Source organism: Asterias amurensis, chromosome 12 (assembly GCF_032118995.1).
Source record: "Asterias amurensis chromosome 12, ASM3211899v1".
In the NCBI taxonomy this organism is placed as follows: domain Eukaryota; kingdom Metazoa; phylum Echinodermata; class Asteroidea; order Forcipulatida; family Asteriidae; genus Asterias; species Asterias amurensis.
Genome location: NC_092659.1, coordinates 16876492 through 16898351, shown reverse-complemented (window position 1 = coordinate 16898351; position 21860 = coordinate 16876492). Strand labels below are relative to the sequence as shown.

At 39.5% G+C, this 21860-nt stretch overlaps 1 protein-coding gene across 1 annotated transcript; it reads right to left on the bottom strand.

Moving 5' to 3' along the window:
* Positions 1-12768: 12768 nt before the first annotated feature.
* LOC139944788 (trace amine-associated receptor 9-like) lies at positions 12769-13887 on the bottom strand. The gene has a single exon (XM_071941900.1). It carries the CDS (start codon positions 13885-13887, stop codon positions 12769-12771), a length of 1119 nt encoding a protein of 372 aa, XP_071798001.1.
* Positions 13888-21860: the final 7973 nt, after the last annotated feature.

Sequence of the window (21860 nt, the reverse complement as noted above, 5' to 3'; positions counted from 1 at the left end):
ACAAACACTTAATAACATTACTGTTTTCCCCAATTCAGACCAGATGAGATAAGAAACCCAGCTGTTTATTTTGTCTAGACATATTATTCGTTACGTTTCTCGCGGTAAATCAAAGTTGGGGATCGAAAATAAATTATGTGTTGGTCGAAAACATACCAGACGGTAGAAGATGGCGTGTGGCTTAACAACAACTACAAGATAAAGATCAATTTCATAAACTATAACTCTTGCCATACTACTACACTACAACGTTACACTTATAGTAAAGCAGCTTCCCATTCAGGAACAAATCTACCAGCAACATTGTACTTATGATGCTAGTCCTCGTGTTATAATGAAGCACAAGACAACAGGGCCTTCGAAGTTGTTCGACACTGTACCGACCGAACGAGGCTTGTCCGGCTCACACCGGTGGCCCGTATACCGTCCGGCAGCGCATTCAGACCCATTATACATCATAGCGATCCCCACTTATGTCCATACAGCTAGCGTACAGCGTACACACACACACACAAGTCAATGGGAAACTACACACCATACACAAGTCAATGGGAAACTACACAACCATACACAAGTCAGTAGGACACGTTACAACCATACACATGTCAATGGGAAACTACACAACCATACACAAGTCAATGGGAAACTACACAACCATACACAAGTCAGTAGGACACGTTACAACCATACACATGTCAATGGGAAACTACACAACCATACACAAGTCAATGGGAAACTACACAACCATACACAAGTCAATAGAAAACTACACAACCATACACATGTCAATGGGAAACTACACAACCATACACAACTCAATGGGAAACTACACAACCATACACAAGTCAATGGGAAACTACACAACCATACACAAGTCAATGGGAAACTACACAACCATACACAAGTCAATGGGAAACTACACAACCATACACAAGTCAATGGGAAACTACACAACCATACACCAGTCAATGGGAAACTACACAACCATACACAAGTCAATGTGACACTTCACAACCATACACAATTAACGGGTAACACAACCATACACGAGTCAATAGGAAACTACACAACCATACACAAGTCAATGGAAAACTACACAACCATACACAAGTCAGAGGACACTTTACAACCATACACAAGTCAATTGGAAACTACACAACCATACACAAGTCAATGGGAAACTACACAACCATACACAAGTCAATGGGAAACTACACAACCATACACATGTCAATGGGAAACTACACAACCATACACAAGTCAATGGGAAACTACACAACCATACACAAGTCAATGGGAAACTGCACAACCATACACAAGTCAATGGGAAACTACACAACCATACACAAGTCAATGGGAAACTACACAACCATACACAAGTCAATGGGAAACTACACAACCATACACAAGTCAATGGGAAACTACACAACCATACACAAGTTAATGGGAAACTACACAACCATACACAAGTCAATGGGAAATTACACAACCATACACCAGTCAATGGGAAACTACACAACCATACACAAGTCAATGAGAAACTACACAACCTTACACAAGTCAATGGGAAACTACACAACCATACACAAGTCAGTAGGACACTTTACAACCATACACATGTCAATGGGAAACTACACAACCATCACAAGTCAATGGGAAACTACACAACCATACACAAGTCAATGGAAAACTACACAACCATACACCAGTCAATGGGAAACTATACAACCATACACATGTCAATGGGAAACTACACAGCCATACACAAGTCAATGGGAAACTACACAACCATACACAAGTCAGTAGGACACTTTACAACCATACACATGTCAATGGGAAACTACACAACCATACACAAGTCAATGGGAAACTACACAACCATACACAAGTCAATGGGAAATTACACAACTTTACACCAGTCAATGGGAAACTACACAACCATACACAAGTCAATGTGACACTTCACAACCATACACAATTAACGGGTAACACAACCATACACAAGTCAATGGGAACTACACAACCATACACAAGTCACTGGAAAACTACACAACCATACACAAGTCAGAGGACACTTTACAACCATACACATGTCAATTGGAAACTACACAACCATACACAAGTCAATGGGAAACTACACAACCACACACAAGTCAATGAGAAACTACACAACCATACACAAGTCAATGGGAAACTACACAACCATACACAAGTCAGTAGGACACTTTACAACCATACACATGTCAATGGGAAACTACACAACCATACACCAGTCAATGGGAAACTACACAACCATACACAAGTCAATGGAAAACTACACAACCATACACCAGTCAATGGGAAACTATACAACCATACACATGTCAATGGGAAACTACACAACCATACACAAGTCAATGGGAAACTACACAACCATACACAAGTCAGTAGGACACGTTACAACCATACACATGTCAATGGGAAACTACACAACCATACACAAGTCAATGGGAAACTACACAACCATACACAAGTCAATGGGAAACTACACAACCATACACCAGTCAATGGGAAACTCTACAACCATACACAAGTCAATGGGAAACTACACAACCATACACAAGTCAGTAGGACACTTTACAACCATACACATGTCAATGGGAAACTACACAACCATACACAAGTCAATGGGAAACTACACAACCATACACAAGTCAATGGGAAACTACACAACCATACACCAGTCAATGGGAAACTATACAACCATACACAAGTCAAAGGGAAACTACACAACCATACACCAGTAGGACACTTTACAATCATACACATGTCAATGGGAAACTACACAACCATACACAAGTCAATGGGAAACTACACAACCATACACAAGTCAATGGGAAACTACACAACCATACACCAGTCAATGGGAAACTATACAACCATACACAAGTCAATGGGAAACTACACAACCATACACAAGTCAATGGGAATATACACAACCATACACAATTCAAATGAGACACTACACAACCACGCACACAGACGTGGCATGATTGCTAGCAGTTATACGTTATTCTCAATCGCGCCTGTGATTGGCCAATGTTTAGAATGACATGCCCAGATCATGCACGCCCTTTTATCGGAATTCCGATAAAGCTGTAATACAGACCCATCAAGGCTGTTGTTTGAGCCACGTGTGCGAGGTTGAAAGTAGAAAGACACGACCGTATATACTCACGACTCCGCTATACTGTTCTCGCTGTACAATTTGCTGTACAATGTACTTTATACATCGTGTATGTACAGCGTGCAGACTGCCGAATTGTGCCGCGCCGGGCCGGGGCACGTTACGCCAACAGCCTTGAGTCAAGGCTATACTTCCAGTGGATTAATCCCGCACTTAAAGGTTTTACAAGTATCTCCACTACTTTTTTATATTCATGACATGCCAAGTCCAGCAGATAAAATCAATGGAGCAATTGTGTTTTTAAAATAAAATGCGCTTTAAAGTACAAAAACCGCTAGATGTCCCTTTTCACTTGAGAAAAATACAATAATGAACCAAGGGTTTGAAAAATCAGGAAATTGTCCACATTTTATAGGCCTACTTAATTATACATAGTTTGCCATTGTTACAAAAATGCGCTTCAAAGTATACGGACCGCTGAAAAAATAATGCCTATTTTCATGTTAGAAATGATAACAATGAACTTAGGAATTAACAAATCAGGAAATTCTCCAAATTTATTGGTATACAGTTAGGACCGCAGTTAGGACCGTATCTTATAAAAATGGGTTTTAAAAGCAGTGGACACTAATATTACTCAAAATAATTATTAGCATAAAACCTTACTTGATATATGGGGAGAGGTTGATAGTAAAATACAGTGACCTGAATAATTTTACTGAGAAGTTATTATTTTTTTTAAACTACGCTACTTCAGAAGTCGTTTCTCACAATGTTTGATACTATCAACAGCTCTCCATTGCTCGTTACCAAGTATGCCCTATACGTTTTTAATGTTTACATTGAGTTATTACTAACAGTGTCCAGTGCATTTAATTCATTGTTTGCAAAAATGGGTTTTTAAAGTACAAATACCGCTCCCATTGCCATTTCACCTCGCTTACAGAAGAAAAATGGCAAATGAACTAATTGAACTAAAATTGGACAATGTCGACGACAGCCAAGAGGGAAAAGATCCGAATTAGGAGACCGAGGCAGGAATTTCAAACATTAATTTTGATGAAGTAGTTTAACAGGACCTTAAAAGAGATCATTGTCAGGTTGTCTGGTCTTTTGTGCAAAAATGGCAAATGAACTAATTGAACTAAAATTGGACAATGTCGACGACAGCCAAGAGGAAAAAGATCCGAATTAGGAGACCGAGGCAGGAATTTCAAACCTTAATTTTGAGGAAGTAGTTTAGCAGGATCTTAAAAGAGATCATTGTCAGGTTGTCTGGTCTTTTGTGCAAATGCGATGAAAGTGCATTTTTCTCTCGACGAAGCTGATTATTTTGCGTCTTAGAATTCGCTTTGCAATTCGTCTTTGCTTCAAGGATGAATACGGTTTCCGATGATAGTTCATACAGAGGGACTTGCACAATTTAGTTGTAAAGACAAAGTATAACACTGTCATCTTTAGAGTACATGTTAAGCTGACTAGATGTCATCACGAACGAAGAAACTTACTCTCCCAGTCTCCCATCGAGGACCTATAATAAATTTGCCTCCATTTGCAAAGAAAGCAGTAGATTAATATGGCCGTGTCTGAATTGGTGGCTACGGATGCGGCTACGACCGTTGCTAAGGGCGTCATATACTACAACGCATCACGACGCGGCGATCCAGCCGTAGCCGTAGCCGTAGCCGTAGCCGTAGCCGCTAATTCGGATACGGCCTATCTCTCTGTGGCAGCTAAGTCTAGAGTTATTGTATCATTTTTGTTGTATTTTCTGGTATAATTATTTGTGGGGTGCGCTGTAACCTTCGAAAGGGCACGTACAAAAAAAAGAGTTAATTAAATGAAGGAAAATTACAAATCCAACGCTGGTGACTTTTATTTTTACAGTGACAAATGTAGAAAATTATTTCCTTTTTAATAAACTGAACGTTGCTCTAGAACTGCAAAGGTCGTGGGTTCGAATCCCACCCGAGTAATATGTCTGATATATTCTTTTTACAGAACTTGTGTAAGTACTAGAGTATACAGTGCTAACACACACCGGTGTATATGGGTAAAAACCCAAATGAATTAGAGCATGGCCAGAGCAGCCATAACGGAATGCTCGTATCAATTAAAGGCAGTGGACACTATTGGTTACTCAAAATAATCATAGCATAAAACCTTACTTGGTAACGAGTATAATGGGTAGAGCTTGAAAGAATAAAACATTGTGAAAAATGGCTCCCTCTACTGCTCCCTCTCTGCGGTAACGAGAAAGAAGTAATTTTCCACGAATTTGATTTCGAGACTCACATTTAGAATTTGAGGTCTCGAAATCAAGCACCTGAAAGCAGCTTCGTGTGACAAGGGTGCTTTTTTCTTTCATTATTATCTCGCAACTTGACGACCAATTGAGCACAAATTGTCACAGGTTTGTTATTTTATGCCTATGTTGACATACACAGAGTGAGAAGACTGTTCTTTGACAATTACCAATAGTGTCCAGTCATTCAAATTAACGGCATTGACGTTTTTTCTTCTGCATTATCTGCATCGAGCTCCTGGGAAAAAAGCCTTTCTCATGTGGATTATTTGAAAAAGTTTTCCGGCAATTAGCAACACTGTTGAAAGAGGGAATCCAAAATATATTAATCTCTCGGGAAATCTAGCTTTCAAAAAATTATATTCGGCTTCGCCTCACGAAACAGAACCAATTTTACCGCGTGACTATAAGTCAACGACAACGCTCTTACATGCATCCAATAATTATATGCTTTTTGATCAATCCTTTGACTCGTAAATAATACGGAGAAAATAGTTGCAAACTGCTTTCTAACCAAAAGGACAGGTATAATATAAAAAAAAATATATATATTTTTTTACCGCATAGCATTGTCATTCTCGAAGGCTAAACGGGGCACTAAATTAAAGTTGTATAATTTAAAACTGTCATTTAATTGAAGGTGAAAATTTCAATAGCCGTTTAGAATTAGTAAACACATGTGACAGATTAACTTATTTATTTTTCTTCTCCCCCAAACTGCTGGTTACTAATTACTAATTTGGACGTTTCTCTCGATGCAACCGTTCCGTTTCCATGACAATCAATCAGAACACACGGATTAAGTAAGAAAAGAAGAAACAAAATAATGTAAAAATAACAACTTAATCATCCGATGCTCTTGACCTAAAAAATGATAATAATCAAAATTAAAAAATGTGGGTCTCCCTTTAATCTAGCTTTATTTGTATCCTGGTGAACAATAAATATTCGAGGCTGAGAATTATGGACCGAAGGTTATGTTGGAGGTCTGAGCTGCTGACGTCTCCCCACCCGTACTCCACTTCACGGTCTTCCCTCATCGTCCGAGACGCAAGGACCTTCAGCTCCCCCTCTCTCTCGGACGGGGGGGGGGGGGGGCGGGGGTTTCTTCACTCCAACAATGAAAATAATGACCTGTTCTGATAGCGCCCTCCTTTGAATCTTACCTTCTTCAGCCCATGTCAATCGCCCAAAGTCGGTTGTTACCAAATTAAAAAAAAGTAATCACCGCACGATAGACTCGTGCCAAGTGTTGACAACAACAATCACTGTGAAATCATCAAATTGGAATTGCGTTTTCAACTTCATTATGGTTTCATTTATTCATGAAATAAAAACACGCCACAAAGTCCACTCACAGTTAGGCCTCCCCATTACTTCTAGAAGATATTACTATTGTCATTTTAATAACTGCTACTTAGTTGTGAGATTATCATTGTGTTCAAAACAATTATTTTGTTTTCAACTTCATTGTGATTTCGTCAACAATGAAATAAAAACTACGTCTTTAATTTTATGATTGCTTCATTAATTCAAAAATGATGGTAAAAACAAGCCACAGGGTGGGAAAATTCTTTCACAATAAACACTCCCCATCAATTCTAAAAGGAATTACTTTATAATTATGACCTTTTCATTCCTATAACTGCAATAATGTTGTAAGACTATCAATATTTTCGTTATAATTTCCTTCAACAACAATGAACACACCATGAGACAATAAAACTCATCAGCTCACAGTGGGGCTCCTACCAAAAACCAATTCAAAAAAAGTACTACTTGAAAAAGACACAGACATTTCAATAACGGCAACAATAATGTGAGATAAACTTATTTTAAATTCATTGCGGTTTCAAAAATGAAAGAAAAAACACCGCGAGATAAGAAAACTCATTTAGCTACCAGCTGGACCTCCTACCCAAAACCAATTCATTAAAGGACTACTTAATAAAGACAAAACCAATTCAATAACTACAGCAGTGTTGTGAGATAACTTATTTCAACTTCATTATGGTTTAAAAAAAAAATAATAATAAAAACACAACATGAGACAGAAAAACTCATCACATAACAGTTGGGGCTCCCTAAACCAAAATAAAATCATGACAATTTCAATAATTGCAACAATGATGCGAGATTGTTTTATTTCAAATTCATTAAGGTTTCAAAAATGAAATAAAAACAAACCTAGGTACAGAAAAAACATTAGAACAGAACATCCTACAGAAAAAAACAATTCAATAAATGACTACTTAATAAACGACACTACCATTTCATACCTGCCACAGTGTTGTGAGGTTTACTCATTTCAAATTCATTAGAGTTTCATACATTCAGTTCAATTTTACAAAACCAGACACAACAAAAAGAAATATTTTATAGTAGTTCAACATTTCTTCATAGAAGGAGTTTTTGTCACGTCACTAACTTCCGCTCAATGTTTCAATGTTTATGAATTTTACAACAATTTATCATCTTGTCCCTATATGTATGTTTATCTTTACGACGAACCATCCAGACAAGTCGAGGCAAAGTATACCTTTCGTCTTTAAAACCGTGCGATTGAACTCGGTCACGGCCTTTGATCCTTATGGTTTTTTGAGTAATTGCCAAAGGTTTCAGGCAGTGGACACAATTGGTTATATTTCTCAAAATAATAATTATTAGCATACAAATTACTTGTGAGAAACGGCTCCCTCTGAAATAACGTAATTTTCGAGAAACAAGTAATTTTCCACTAAGTTGATTTCGAGACCTCAGAATTATATTTTGAGGTCTCGAAATCAAGCATCTGCATGAAAGCACACAACTTCGTGTGACAAGGTTGTTTTTTCTTTCATTATAAGCTCGTCCTAACTCGAGGTAAGACGAGTCCTAACTATTTGTGAACTCGACCCCAGTGTCTTTAAGGACCGATCAACACATAAGTCGCTTTAATTTTCTTTCCGAATTTTCTTTCTATTTTGCTGTTGAAACTTTGTACCTTAGACGGTTTGAAGATTTTTGTGTAATATCCTTTCTTGTAATTGGCGGCTCGTCCGCTTTTGGTTTGGCTAATTATATTATGTCATGAAAATATCCTTGATTGGCAACACTGTTTGTGTTAGTCGCCAGTAGAGGGCTTCTCTGAGGCTGATTCGGAATGACTGGGCCAGTCTACGAATCTGGATCGTTCGATTTGATCCAGATGTTTGTGTGATACAGACATCTGTTCTCCAGTAATTCGTCTTGCGGACAGTATTCGCGTGTTGTGATATCATGGGTGCGTTCGATAAGCTTCCCCTGGTCGACCCCGCAGTGCTCACTCGGGTGCCCTGACAAGAGCTAATTAAACGATCACACTCGCCCTCTCGTGGTGACGGCATGCATCTCAGGTCACCCCCCCCCCCCCAAGTGACCCACCCACAAGCAGGGCACCCGGGTGAGCCCTGTCAAAGCTATTCGAACGTACCGGGGCAGACCAGGGTCGACCCAGGGAAGCTAAACGACGCACCCACCATCAGCAACCATGCGTTACAAAAATGAACGTCGCCAATCAAGATTAGTATAAAGAAGGAAGGCCATATTCGAGTTTGCGTCTTCAGCTAGGGCTACGGCTGCTGCTATACCTCAACGCATGGTGAGCCACCAATCTAGCTGTAGCCACTGATTCGGATACGTCCATCGTGTGTCACTTTCATGGCCGGATAATCGGCGATTTCAATCGTGAGATTAACAACTTCTTCCTTGGCCTAGACTTTTATAGGGATTTTCAAGAATTTGCTCACACTCGTCTCATGAGACCTTATCAAGATTCACAGAGCCACAGTTTATCCTCCAAGTGAAAAACAAATCCCTGAACATTCGCAACACCCTCTTTTTATCTCTTATGAAGAATAAAAAAAATTGATTTGCGAACAGAGCAGATAAGAAAGGCCGCGAACTGTGATATTTAAAAAGACCAAGGATTTTCCGGTAGAGAAATCACTGCAGACAAAATTGACATGGGACATATTGAACTTAATCATCTCAGCGTTTGGAACGACAAAACATCACCTCGAGTTATTGTGATTACTACGTTGTGCCATATGTGTTATTCCTTTACTAATTTTCTTTAGCCATTTTTCTTTTTCTCTTCCTTCGTTTGATTCCTTCGTTTGTGTAGGTCCTATAATTTTGTTCCGTCATATTAATTGTGTTTCCAACATTTCCCGGGGATTTAATTTGTTCAGTTTGTCTGTGTTATTTTGTTATAGGCCTTTATTTCTGGAGAGGAAATCAAGGATGCCGCATAAGTGAATCGACTGGACACTATTGGTTGTTCTTCAAAGACTAGTCGTCTCACTTGGTATATCTCAACATGTGCATAAAATAACAAACCTGTGAGAATTTAAACTCAATTGGTCGTCGAAGTAGCGAGATAATCATGAATGAAAAAAAACACCCTTGTCACACGAAGTGGTGTGCTTTCAGATGCTTGTTTTCGAGACCTCAAAATCCAATTCTGAGGTCTCGAAATCAAATTCGTGGAAATTTTCTTCTTTCTCGAAAACTACGTTACTTCAGATGGAGCCGTTTCTCACAATGTGTTATACTTTCCAACAACTCTCCATTACTCTTTACCAAGTAAGATTTTATGCTGATAATTATTTTGAGTAATTACCAATAGGTCCCTTGCCTTTAACCAATAGCTATAGCAAGTCTGAGGAAACACGTAAAGAAAGGGTATACTATTAGTATTATTATGTGAAACAGAAACATCAGGGTGTAAGGGAAGGTACATGTTTGGCAATTACTCAAAACAAATATTAACTTAAAAAGTGACTTGGCAACGAGCATTGGAGAGCTGTTGATAATATCAAACATTGTTGGAAATAACTCACTGTGAAGTATTGTAGTTTTTGAGAAAGAGGTAATTTCTCACTAAAATAATAAAAGACTTCAAGCTAGAAGTCTTTTCTTATTCCTATCTGAAAGCACACAAATTCGTCCAACAAGGGTGTTTTTCTTTCATCATTTTCTCGCAACGTCGATGATCAATAATATTGAGCCCAAATTTTCACAGGCTTGTTATTTTATGCTTATGATGGGATACACCAAGTGAGAACAATGGTTAATGACATTCTCTATAATTTTAAGAGCAAGAAAAATATTGAACAAATAATATCCATCTTTAAGTAGGTCATGGATTTACCTATGGTGAAAGCATGAGGATTATGATAAAGGCATTCCAGTGATTATAGCTTATTTCAATGGTATAAAAATATTTCTGTCCAACTACATCAGGGTCATGTGTTTCAGTTATGTCTGTCTTTGTTCTATTAAATAAGCATACCTCTTGAAAGCCCTTTTCAGTAATCCCCATTCTTTCACCATTGTAAAAGTAAATCCATGACCTACTTAGAAATTTGTCTTGTTCTTAAAATATAGCTCCCATCCAATGATTGCGTCTTATTGTACTCACCAGGTATACCTACTAGTCATATACTGAAGGATATAAACTAACTGATAGCAGCTCCGCGGTCTGCCAAAAATGTAATGGTCTCAATGGGTGCGTTCGTTTAGCTTCCCGGGTCGACCCCGATGTGTGGCGTTTTGTTTTTCCAGGACGAACGTGTGCAGATAATTACCCACGTTCGTCCTGGAAAAAAAAACGCCACACACCGGGGTCGACCCAGGGAAGCTAAACGAACGCACCCTGTATTGCACAATTCCAGGGCGATCCCATGCATACTTGCACGGGTACGTGTGTCAAACACAAACAAATGGCTCGTATATGTGTACGAGTCAATGGGGATATTTACTTGGAACAGCGGACCAGTCTATGTTTTAAAAACTCCAGCTGGTAAGCGATCTTGCCCTTACACATTAGTTGTGTGTCGTGGCCGAGCGGTTAAAAGCACTGGACTCAGGGAGTGTTTCTGATCAGCTGAGTGCGCGTTCGAGTACAGGTTGCGAAACTCTTGTAGCACCGAGCAAGAAGCTTTACCGTAAATTCATTGGCCTTCGGTAGAACATTAAGCTGTAGGTTCCGTGTATTTAGATTGGTGCGATGACCCAGAACATTTATCGTATACAGTGTTAATCATTACAGTACCCACTACTAATGATTCGAACTGCCTCTAGCTACCGGGCAATCTCGGTGGTATCTGTTGGTAAGACACGTACTGCTAGTCGCAAAGAACGTATGTGTTTGTTCACATAATTCGGGAAAGTAATGAGTATACAGTGCTTACACACACATCGTTGTGATATGTTTTAAGGTCAATATTTTAATACTTTAAAATTATTTTGTGCAATATGCTCAACAAACAGGCGAAGATTGGTGTAACCCTCAACAATGTTAACAACCTATATTATTCGAAAACCATTGAAGGGCCATTAATAGATCGTACCACTCCATCTACAGGTTAACTAGTTTAAACGACTTTATCACGAGGGACAAAATGGGCAATATTATGACCACACAATACAATTATAATATATTTTTGAAAATAAATAATATGTGCAATTCCCAATAATAGTTACACCTAAGTGAGTTCTTGTAGGGACCTAAAACACTATTTTGGACTATACACACGTCCACACAGTGTATTTACAGTGATGGAGAATACAATTTTTTCATTAAGTGTACAGCGCAATGGAATGTCTACCGAGTGAGCAACACAGAGCTGCGTGTCTTCGTGTAATGGGCAACCCTTGTGTTGACAGTGTTAAAATGCTGCTACCAATATTATAATAATATTATCAACAATTTACCTTTGGCTATGTTCATGTATTTTCACGTACGTACCCATTTCTTAGCTGTTATTTTATTGAATGTGCAGAAATGCACGAATGGATATTCTGCAGATAATTTGGACAATATGTGCAGCTGGTGCGGTTTGTTCATCAACAATTGAAAGGTCTCTATCTGTGTGCAAGTCTTGCGCGTGGCAACAACAAGAATGCAATCCGAACGGAGAAGTTGAACCGTTCCTGAAGTTCAAATACGAGCGAGACTTTCAGTCTATGGCGTGCAGGCTTTAACTGGCGTTGCTCTTTGGTTAAGTATATAGACCCTTGTATTGGCCGCCATCTTTGGTGTAAAGCAAAGCAAACGTGCACACGCATGACGCACTGTGCACGACTCTCAGCGAAAGATAGCTCCTCACGCGTGCACATTCATCAACAATGGCAGCCAGTGCACGGAGTCTAAACTTAACATCATCGGTCAGAAACATTGATGTGTATTATTACATATGTGGCGGAAGTGACTTGATTAAGAAAGAAGGTGAGAGTGAGATGCTGGAGTCCAACATGTTTTCCTGCTGCTGAATTATCTTCCACATCGCAGAAGTTTCACTAACCCCTTTCTGTAATGTCTATACTGTAGACCATAGATAAACGGGTTGACGCAAGAGTTCAACTGTGCAGAAAGGATAGCAAAATTGATGAAGGAACTGAAGAAGTCAAGGCTCCCGCCCAGATTGTACTGCAGGAACGCCCATTGGTCAGGCGACCAGCAGATGACGTAAAAGACATACACAGTGAACAGAGTTTTGGTCACGTTTTTGCGTTGGATGTTTCCGGACGATTTGGTGCCTTTGGTGTTCGCAGGCTGAGTGCTGGAACCTGGCTGGCTGGCGTCGCCCGCTGTTACTAGAGAGGCGCCATCTTGACCAGTCGAGTTGGTACTGATGACGTTTGCTCCTTGCGATGCACGCTGTGGTGGGGGTTGGTTTGCAACTTTGATGTTCTGCTGCCGGAATCTGAGGAATATCTTGACGAAGGAAAACGTCATGATGATCATTGGGATGAAGTAATCCCACAGAAAAACCAAGATGCCAAAGATCTTCTCCATTGCACTGGTGTAGAGTGCGGCCTCATAGGTGCAAGTGGCCGGTACGGTTTCTGGTATAAAGTCGTATCTCAACACCGCAATGATGAACTGCCAAAATGGCCCGACTAGCCAGGGTATAATTGGCAATGCTTTGGCGATGGTGGTGTTTGCGAATTTCCTGGAGTAGTAAATAGGATGAATGACGGCTAGATAGCGTTCCATTGATATCTCAGTCAGGTTGAACGTGGACGCCGCATACGCAGCGAACAGACAGAATCTGGAAGACCAGAACTTACAGAAAATCTGCCCGAGGAAGTAGTTTTCAGGAGGAGATACTTCAGCGAGTTCCGTAATGGTCAGGCCCACGAGGAGGATTGAAGCACATAAGTCAATCAGAGCTTGATTGGCGATCAGGGTATTGGTGGTGTTGCGTTTATTGGTGCTCCACAGGCGCGCCACCACGATGCAAACTAACAGGTTACCAATGATTCCGGACACTCCAATACAGAGTCGAATGGCTATTAGAAGCAACTGATTTGTTGCAAAAGACGGAAGTTCTTCATCACCGCTAGCAGTCGTTGCGATGTCGGTCCAAGCTGTGTCATTCAACGCCATGATCTTTAGTATCTTTTGGGCAACGCTGATGGCCGAGTTCAGTTGAATGATTTCAACACAGGAATCGGATAATGCAAAGATGATCACAAAAGCAAAACCGTGGCTGCCGTAAGAGAAATGGTATTTCGTAACAAGATTTAAAGTTGCAGTTCCTTTCCAACTCCAGTTAGCGCACTGTAACAAAGTTGGCTTGATTTTGGGTTTGTTTTCCGTGGATATAAAGTAAAGATCAACTGTCTAAATGGATAGCAGTGAGCTCCCCACACAAAGATCTTGTCAGAATCTGGAAGTAGGACGAGTTGTCTTCTCTATGACGAGACGCAGATTGTAAGATACCAAGTTCACCCGCAAGAGCATTTGAAGCTACTGCGAGATAAAGTTGTTATCGTGGACTTACATAATATATACAAACTGTCCGAGCACAGGTTTGGGTGAAGTATACACACCCAATACAGACGTGTGGTAGGTCTACACAGCAGAGCCAATACGTCATCGATATCAGCGCTGATTGGTGCGCTCTAGGTTGGTAACTGTCCAATCAGAGGCTACCTCAGTCATTGTAAAAATTTCACTGCGTCTAAAGTGACGGTAACCTTGACCACACTATAAATATATTATCGTTTATTACACTCTTGTCCCATCAGATAAGTCTGCACTATTCGTGTACGAATAAAAGTGATACATTTAAAGGCACTGGACACTATTGGTTATTACTCAAAATAATTGTTAGCACTAAAAAACTTACTTGTTAGCGAGCAATGGAGAGCTCTTGATAAGTATAACACATTGTGAGAAACGGATCCCTCTGAAGTAACGTAGTTTTTGAGAAAGAAGTAGTTTTCTCAACAAAATGTGAACTGAATTCGAGACATCAGCTGAGGTCTCGAAATCAAGGCATCTGAAAGCACGCAACTTGTGCGACAAGAGTGTTTTTTTTTCTTCCATTATTATCTCGCAACTTCGACCACCAATCGTGTCCAAATGTTTACATGTTTATTATTTTATACATATGTTGAGATACACCAAGTGAGAAAACTGGTCTTTGACAATTACCAATAGTGTCCAGTGTTTTAACCATGGAGGTAGGAACCACAATCCTACCTCCATGCTTTAATGGAGTTTAAATTAAACTCTATAATAGTCGTTTTAACTCCAGTAAAACACCATCGCGAGGATTGATATTATACAAATATTGACTGCTTCGAGTGCTATGGTTAAAACTATGACTCCCGAGGTGATCCACGGAGCGTTCTATTTTCCCGAGGCGAAGCCGAGGGAAAATAGAACGCTCCGGGGATCACCGAGGGAGTCATAGTTTTTAACCATTGCACGAGTAAAAGCAGTCAATATTTGTTTTATAACACCCCAAACATTTCTAAAACCTGTATTATTATTATTAAGTTACAGACCTGAATGCTACAATCCACGGACGACGCGAACACAGATTGCAAACACTTTTACCTACTGTGTTGCATGTAGTGTCGGACAATCCGAAATGGTTACAGACTATTAATTTATCATCCTCGTACACGCAACGGACGTCTGGGTACTGCACGCCGTGTGTTAGTCTGTCGGACTAGCGCACGGCGCCATGTGCTAGTCTTCGGACTAGCGCATGGCAAACCGATGCTCTATCACACGGCCGTCGTCTAGCAAAACTAAGACATGTCATGTGACGCGCTCTAAACCAATGAGCAGGCACAATACTTGCAAGGGGTGTTATAAAATTAATAATTTAACTTCAATTGTACCTTTCGTACATACAATATTGTACCTTTCCATCAACGAGGCTTTTGTCGTCATCAACATTTATAATTCATGCAAGAGCCGTTAGGTTAGAGTGCAACGATGTCCATTCATGTGTGACTAAGTAACCGTGAACTGTCCGCAATTTCAGTTTATTTACCGTTATCAACAAGCAACACTTAATGGTTAACCACTACATGGTTTTATCAATACAAACAAATCAACCAAGAAAATCAACCAAGAACAGCTGAATTCCAAATTAATTTATCATTGGCCTGCTTTACCAAGTGATGAAAAGCAAAACACTCTTTTTACTGTTTACTTTAAAGGCAGTGGACACTATTAGTAATTGTCAAAGACTAGCCTTCACAGTTGGTGTATCTCAACGTAAGCATAAAATAACAAACCTGTGAAAATTTTAGCTCAATCGGTCATCGAACTTGCGAGATAATAATGAAAGCAAAACACACCCTTGTCACACGAAGTTGTGTGCTTTCAGATGCTTGATTTCGAGACCTCAAGTTCTAAACTTGAGGTCTCGAAATCAAATTCGTGAAAAATTACTTCTGTCTCGAAAACTACGGCACTTCAGGGGGAGCCGTTTCTCACAATGTTTTATACTGTCAAACTCTCCCCATTACTCGTTACCAAGTAAGGTTTTATGATAATAATTATTTTAAGTTATTACCAATAATGTCCACTGCCTTTAACATTTGCGCTATGCCAACCGGATCATAATCTGTGTAAGTTTTGGTTTCATGGGTGGGATTTTAATTTTGGGTTCGATGTTAATCTTTTTAAGTGTTTATCATGCAAGCACTTGTTTTTTTGCATATTTATGTTTTGTGAAGTTTACAAGTAAACAATATTTTTGACAAAGCAATACGAAAAACCTTAATAGGGACAGTCACACTCCATGCACTCACCCGTTAATTGGAAAGCTATCACTTCGGTGGTCATTTCAGCAGTAATTTATGCAAGAGCCGTTAGATTAGCATAAACTCAAGGTCCGATCGTGCATGACGATTGGTAAATAGACACAGACCCAAACTACTAATCGGAAAGCAACACGACGAAAATTTACACAAAAGCCGCAATATTATAAGAAAATAACTTGTACTACCACCCACTGTCAATTTAATTGCAACAACAATTTTGGTTATGGGGAATGAGTTTCCATGTCTGGTTCGTTGTAATGTTTCATTTAAACTTTTAGTCACGTTTTTGTATAATAATGCGTCGTTTGAATTGAAGACATTGATGATAGAAAGCTTCCCTTAAAAAATTACTTTCTGAGGTGCTGTTACAGTAGTTTTTGAGCAATAAGTGAAACAAGTCACGAAAATAATTTTCGTCTCTAAAGACGGAAATTATTTTGGCATGTCAAACATTTTCGTGACATTGTTTCACGCATTTCTCAAAAACTACTCTCATTTTTTCCGTTATCTTCAAACGGTTTAAGTTGAATGTGGACATTGTGTTTTGTGTTAAAAGAAGTACCCAAATCCTTTAAAGCGACTGTCCAATGCCATATTTATTAATATACTTTTTTTATAGTGAATACGAGACAATACAAACTCGTAACTAATATTAACTTCAAATCGAGACTAATTATGTTTTTATGGAATTTATTATCTCGTAATTAAAAGTTATTTTCTTTCTCGTAAAACGAGTGGGGTTGTTATTACAAAACGTATATAAAGACCCTTTAATCGATCTTTAGATAAAAAGCATTTCTTAGCAGCGGCATCAGCTATTCAGACATAGAAATAATTCGACTAGAGAGAGAAAAAAGAGAGAGAGAGAGAGGGGGAGGGTTGAAAGAAAATAATTAGAAAAACAGAATGAAAGACACAGCACAACCAATCAAAATATTATTAAAATATTTAATTATTAGGAAGCGTACTTTGTACTTTTACAAAATGAAGTTATAAAAACACGCAAAAAAAGGAAATGATTAATTGACAAAATTAAATAAGACATTTTGCTGTCGTGTTGTTCATTGTACCTAACTTCATTTCGCAATTCAGCTAAAACAACGAGCGACATACGGTCTGTACCGCTGAATTACGACACCCCGTTCGAAAAGAAGCATGCTCGATATAGTTCACAATATTGTTATGAGACGTTGTGGCAAGAGATTCTGTCCCCATGAGATTCTGCCCCCCCCCCCCCCCCCCAATAAGACGAACTGTGAACAAACTCCTTCTGATAGCTTCCGCTTTGGACTTAATAACCTCCATGTTGATTTCCCATACTGGGGACGGATTTCCATGACACCGTAATAGACCTTATGCATTGAGGCATCCAGCCGCCATCTTTGAGGTCAAACGGTGACGAAACAATCGAAACACACATAGATTGGCCAATGAACAACCTCCTTTTGACCTCAAGGCGAGGGCGCCGTACTGAAATGACGTCATGTGCATAAGTTCTATGGCAAGACTCTCGTTTACAACATTAAAATTATACTTAAAAAAACAACCAATAGCTCTGTAAATTTTGTTTGACCAAGACTAGAAATTGTCTCTCTTTATTCTGCGTCTATGGACTTGACTGCTGCATATGACAATGTGTGGCACTTTTTAGTATACATCTACGACCTAGAACAACAAACAACGGACCGCATCATCATTGAGTGCCCTCTCCAACCGCCCAAAATGGAGCTGATAATGGTGTTCCCACACATGGTTGGCTGCTCGACCCAAAGAAAAACCAAAAGCCCTAGTGCGCCCTCTTGTGCTTTTGTGACTGACGAAAGACCAGTATTCTTGCTCCTTCCGAACTGCTCTAAACTGTTGCATGATCATCTGACACTACGGGCTGTGAATAACGCCAGATACCAGCCTTTCCGGATGCTGCCTGAAGAACCTTGAACCTCGCATTTATTTCACACGGAGATTCACAGTAATTTCACACTTGTTCACATTGTTACACATTAGTGAACAAAACAACAAATACACGATGTACAAACAGTACGCACGTTGCACGCAGACGATCGAAAGTGTAAGTTGACAACCTCGGACCAATCACAATTATGGTAAGCTTACGCCTCTCACGTTTATCCAATGAATTTATTGGGCTGGTTATCCTTGCGGATAAAGACCGGGGACCAGTCAATACTGTATGCGGAGTATGATTTCAAATAGAATGCTATAGGTTTTGTGTTCAAGAGAAGTTGTTTGCCAATCTTCAATTTTGGGAGTTCCCCGATTTGGTGCTCGGGGGGGGGGGGGGGGGGTGAGAGGGAATCTCTTAACAACAAAAGGGCGCATACATACAATATCGTATTACGGTACGGTGTTGCCTCCGGAGATGTTGTCCCCCGTCATTAATTTTAAGAAAAAACTTGGGCTGCAGGATAATTCAAGAGAGGGCGCAATCATAAAACAAATTAATGTTGAACCACAGTTCGCCGAATTGGGGCAGCATCTCTTGCCAACGGCGTCAGTTTGATTCAATACTAATGAGAGGTTTAATGACAGTATATTAAATTTAAAAACTAAATTAACTAACTCTCAGTGGACAATGTGCCATTATTCACAGACTTCTTGACCTAATTATATATAAACAACACTTTAACTCTCATAATTTGGGCAGCAGACGAGTAATGAATTGTCAAGTTCACACAAAATGCTCACACAAACTGGCGCCATCGGAGTGGAATACGAGTGCTCTTACATTACATGGCGCCACCTTGTGACATCTGGTTGTTCATTGTACTACGTCCGAGTGAAGCGACTTCTTCGAAGGTATGACTTTTTCAGTAAGCTGGCCATAGCTACAGACATCAATGCGGACGCGGCCTGGGTCACCGAACAAATTCGCTCTAGCGAAAGAACGAGACATCGACAAAAGCCTCTTTAAAACAATACGATATTACTTTGATTTGCAAATAGCAAGTCACTGTTTGTACAACAACTGCAAATCACCCGTGGGTTTTTGTGTACATATTTTTAAAATAATAAATAGCAGCGAGTTATTGAGTGCCTTTTGCTTGGAGACAACTTAATTAGGACTACGTTTACTCCGTCCAACCTATTTTGAGTACAAAGGAAACATCTCAAAGTAAGTGTGCGTAAACAGAGGATATAAGGTTAGAAGTGTCACACCAACAAACTGTGTCAACGAATAGATTGACAATAGTCAGGAAATAATTTAATTGAAAATGTCAAAAACCAGCCGCTCTTAGTATATTCTTTCTGCGTGGACATAACTCCCTCTGGATTTTCAGCGATAACTCAGCGATATCTCAAAACAATATCTCGAACGGTTGCAAAAAGCAAAAGTAGACTTTGCTTTCAACTGTTCTATTTAATTTAACTTGTATAGCCCCTACCTCAACTAGCACTCTGGGCCTTATCTTTTTTTTCGTTTAAAGGGTCTGTATGCGTTTGGTAATGACTCTGAAATTTAAAGGCAATAAAAAACTTACGCGGTAAGAAGTACCGTAATTTGGATAGTGTATTATAAAACATTTTGAGAAACATTTCACTTCGAACTACTACGGTTCCGGAAAAATATATATCTTTTAATCCCCAAAATTTGGTGCTGTGTAACGCATCTAAAGAACCCAGTGCACTTATCGAAAAGAGAAGGGGTTCGCCCCGGTGTTCCTGGCTGCTGTATGCGCCGTAGCACCTTGTAAACCCTTCTCAATAATTGGCTCTCAGAATTCATCGCTGCAATAACCTATCTTTCTGAAAGTTTCTATATACTCAGCGCCTTGAGTACCTCAAATGGTAGATACGTGCGCTATATCAGACTTCGATATTATTACATACTATCTGCTCCATATTTTCGACAATATCTCAAAAGTGGCACCACCTTTTGAAATGAATTTTTCACAGGTTGTAGTTGTATGGTATCTACAGCTATTGATATAGGAGAGAAACAAACAGTGGGTTCCAATCAATACCAAACAAACCATCATTTTTCAAAGGCACTTTTTTAAATACTTTTTATAGACACGAAGTGTGGCATTTGCAAACCAAGGGACATCTGGTCATCCTTGAATAATACTAGGCGTTCCCCATGAGCTTAGAAACATACTTTACGTCTTGCTTTTTCTTCCTTAAAATCATGATGATGTTTGGATTCATGTGACGTATATGTTTCTAGTCCAACAACAAATCTGAAGGCTTAACTGGACATCTTTGGTAATTTTCAAAGATCAGTATTCTCACTCGGTGTATCCCAACATGCATAAAATAACTAGTCTCTGAAAATTTTGACTCAATTTGTCATCGCAGTTGCCAGTGAAAACTCAAAGAAGAAAAAAACCATCTTATTGCAAACCAATGGGCGTCCGGTCATCCACTCCTAACTAATACATAGGCTTTCCCCCTATAGCTTTACTAACCTACTTTACTGTTTTGTTCTTCCTTTAGATGCTGATGATGTGGGATTCAAGTGACGTGTTTGTAGTCCAACAACAAATCCGAAGGCTTAACCGGAGATCAGTGAGGTCGTACGGGACGCCGTAAGTGCCAGTCAAATAGACCAGGGGGGAATCGAGTCGTCTGTGAGAATTATCTTGTTGTTGGCGATGGACTGTTTTCTAGGGTCTTTAGGTTTATCCTGTAAGACTGGACAAACAGGTTTTGCTATTCCCCACTCGATGCATTTGACAGGTTTAAACGGTTAAGAGGAGGATGAACTGGCATCTTGAAGACATCCACGAGAGGATACCAAACTTAGCAGAACTGGAGGACAAGTTTTATAGAAGTGGGAAGAAAGTTTTCCGGAATTTTGTTTTCAGCAAAGATGGATACCACTCTATAGACTATGATTGCTTTGACGTCACACAAGTCCCCTTTCTCTGCATGTGTTCTGCCATTTTGAGAGTCGAATAGACTGTGACCTTATGAAAGCGCATGACGTCATTAAGACGCCCTGTGTTAGATGACAAAGGAAGGTTGCTCTTTGGCTCGTCCTGTGCTTTGAACACTTCGAAAAGAATTTGTTCATATTCTTGAAAATTAATTGTTCGAAAAATATACGGACTTTTTAATTTTTACTTTCATATCATTCCAAGGCTTTCAAATCTTATACACAATATTTAATGTGAAACTTTAGATCGCTAGGTGGTAGCAGACTGTCAGGTAAACCTTTTTGGGAGCATTAGGGCACACTCGGACGACATCAGTAGAAAAAAACACGTGTTACGTCGGAGGGTTAACTTTTTATATAACAACTCTAGCCACTTAATGTGATTTCATGTCAAT

What these genes read in the sequence shown, in the direction of transcription:
- LOC139944788 (XM_071941900.1), bottom strand. Translation starts at nt 13,887, where the DNA reads ATGGCGTTGAATGACACAGCTTGGACCGACATCGCAACGACTGCTAGC.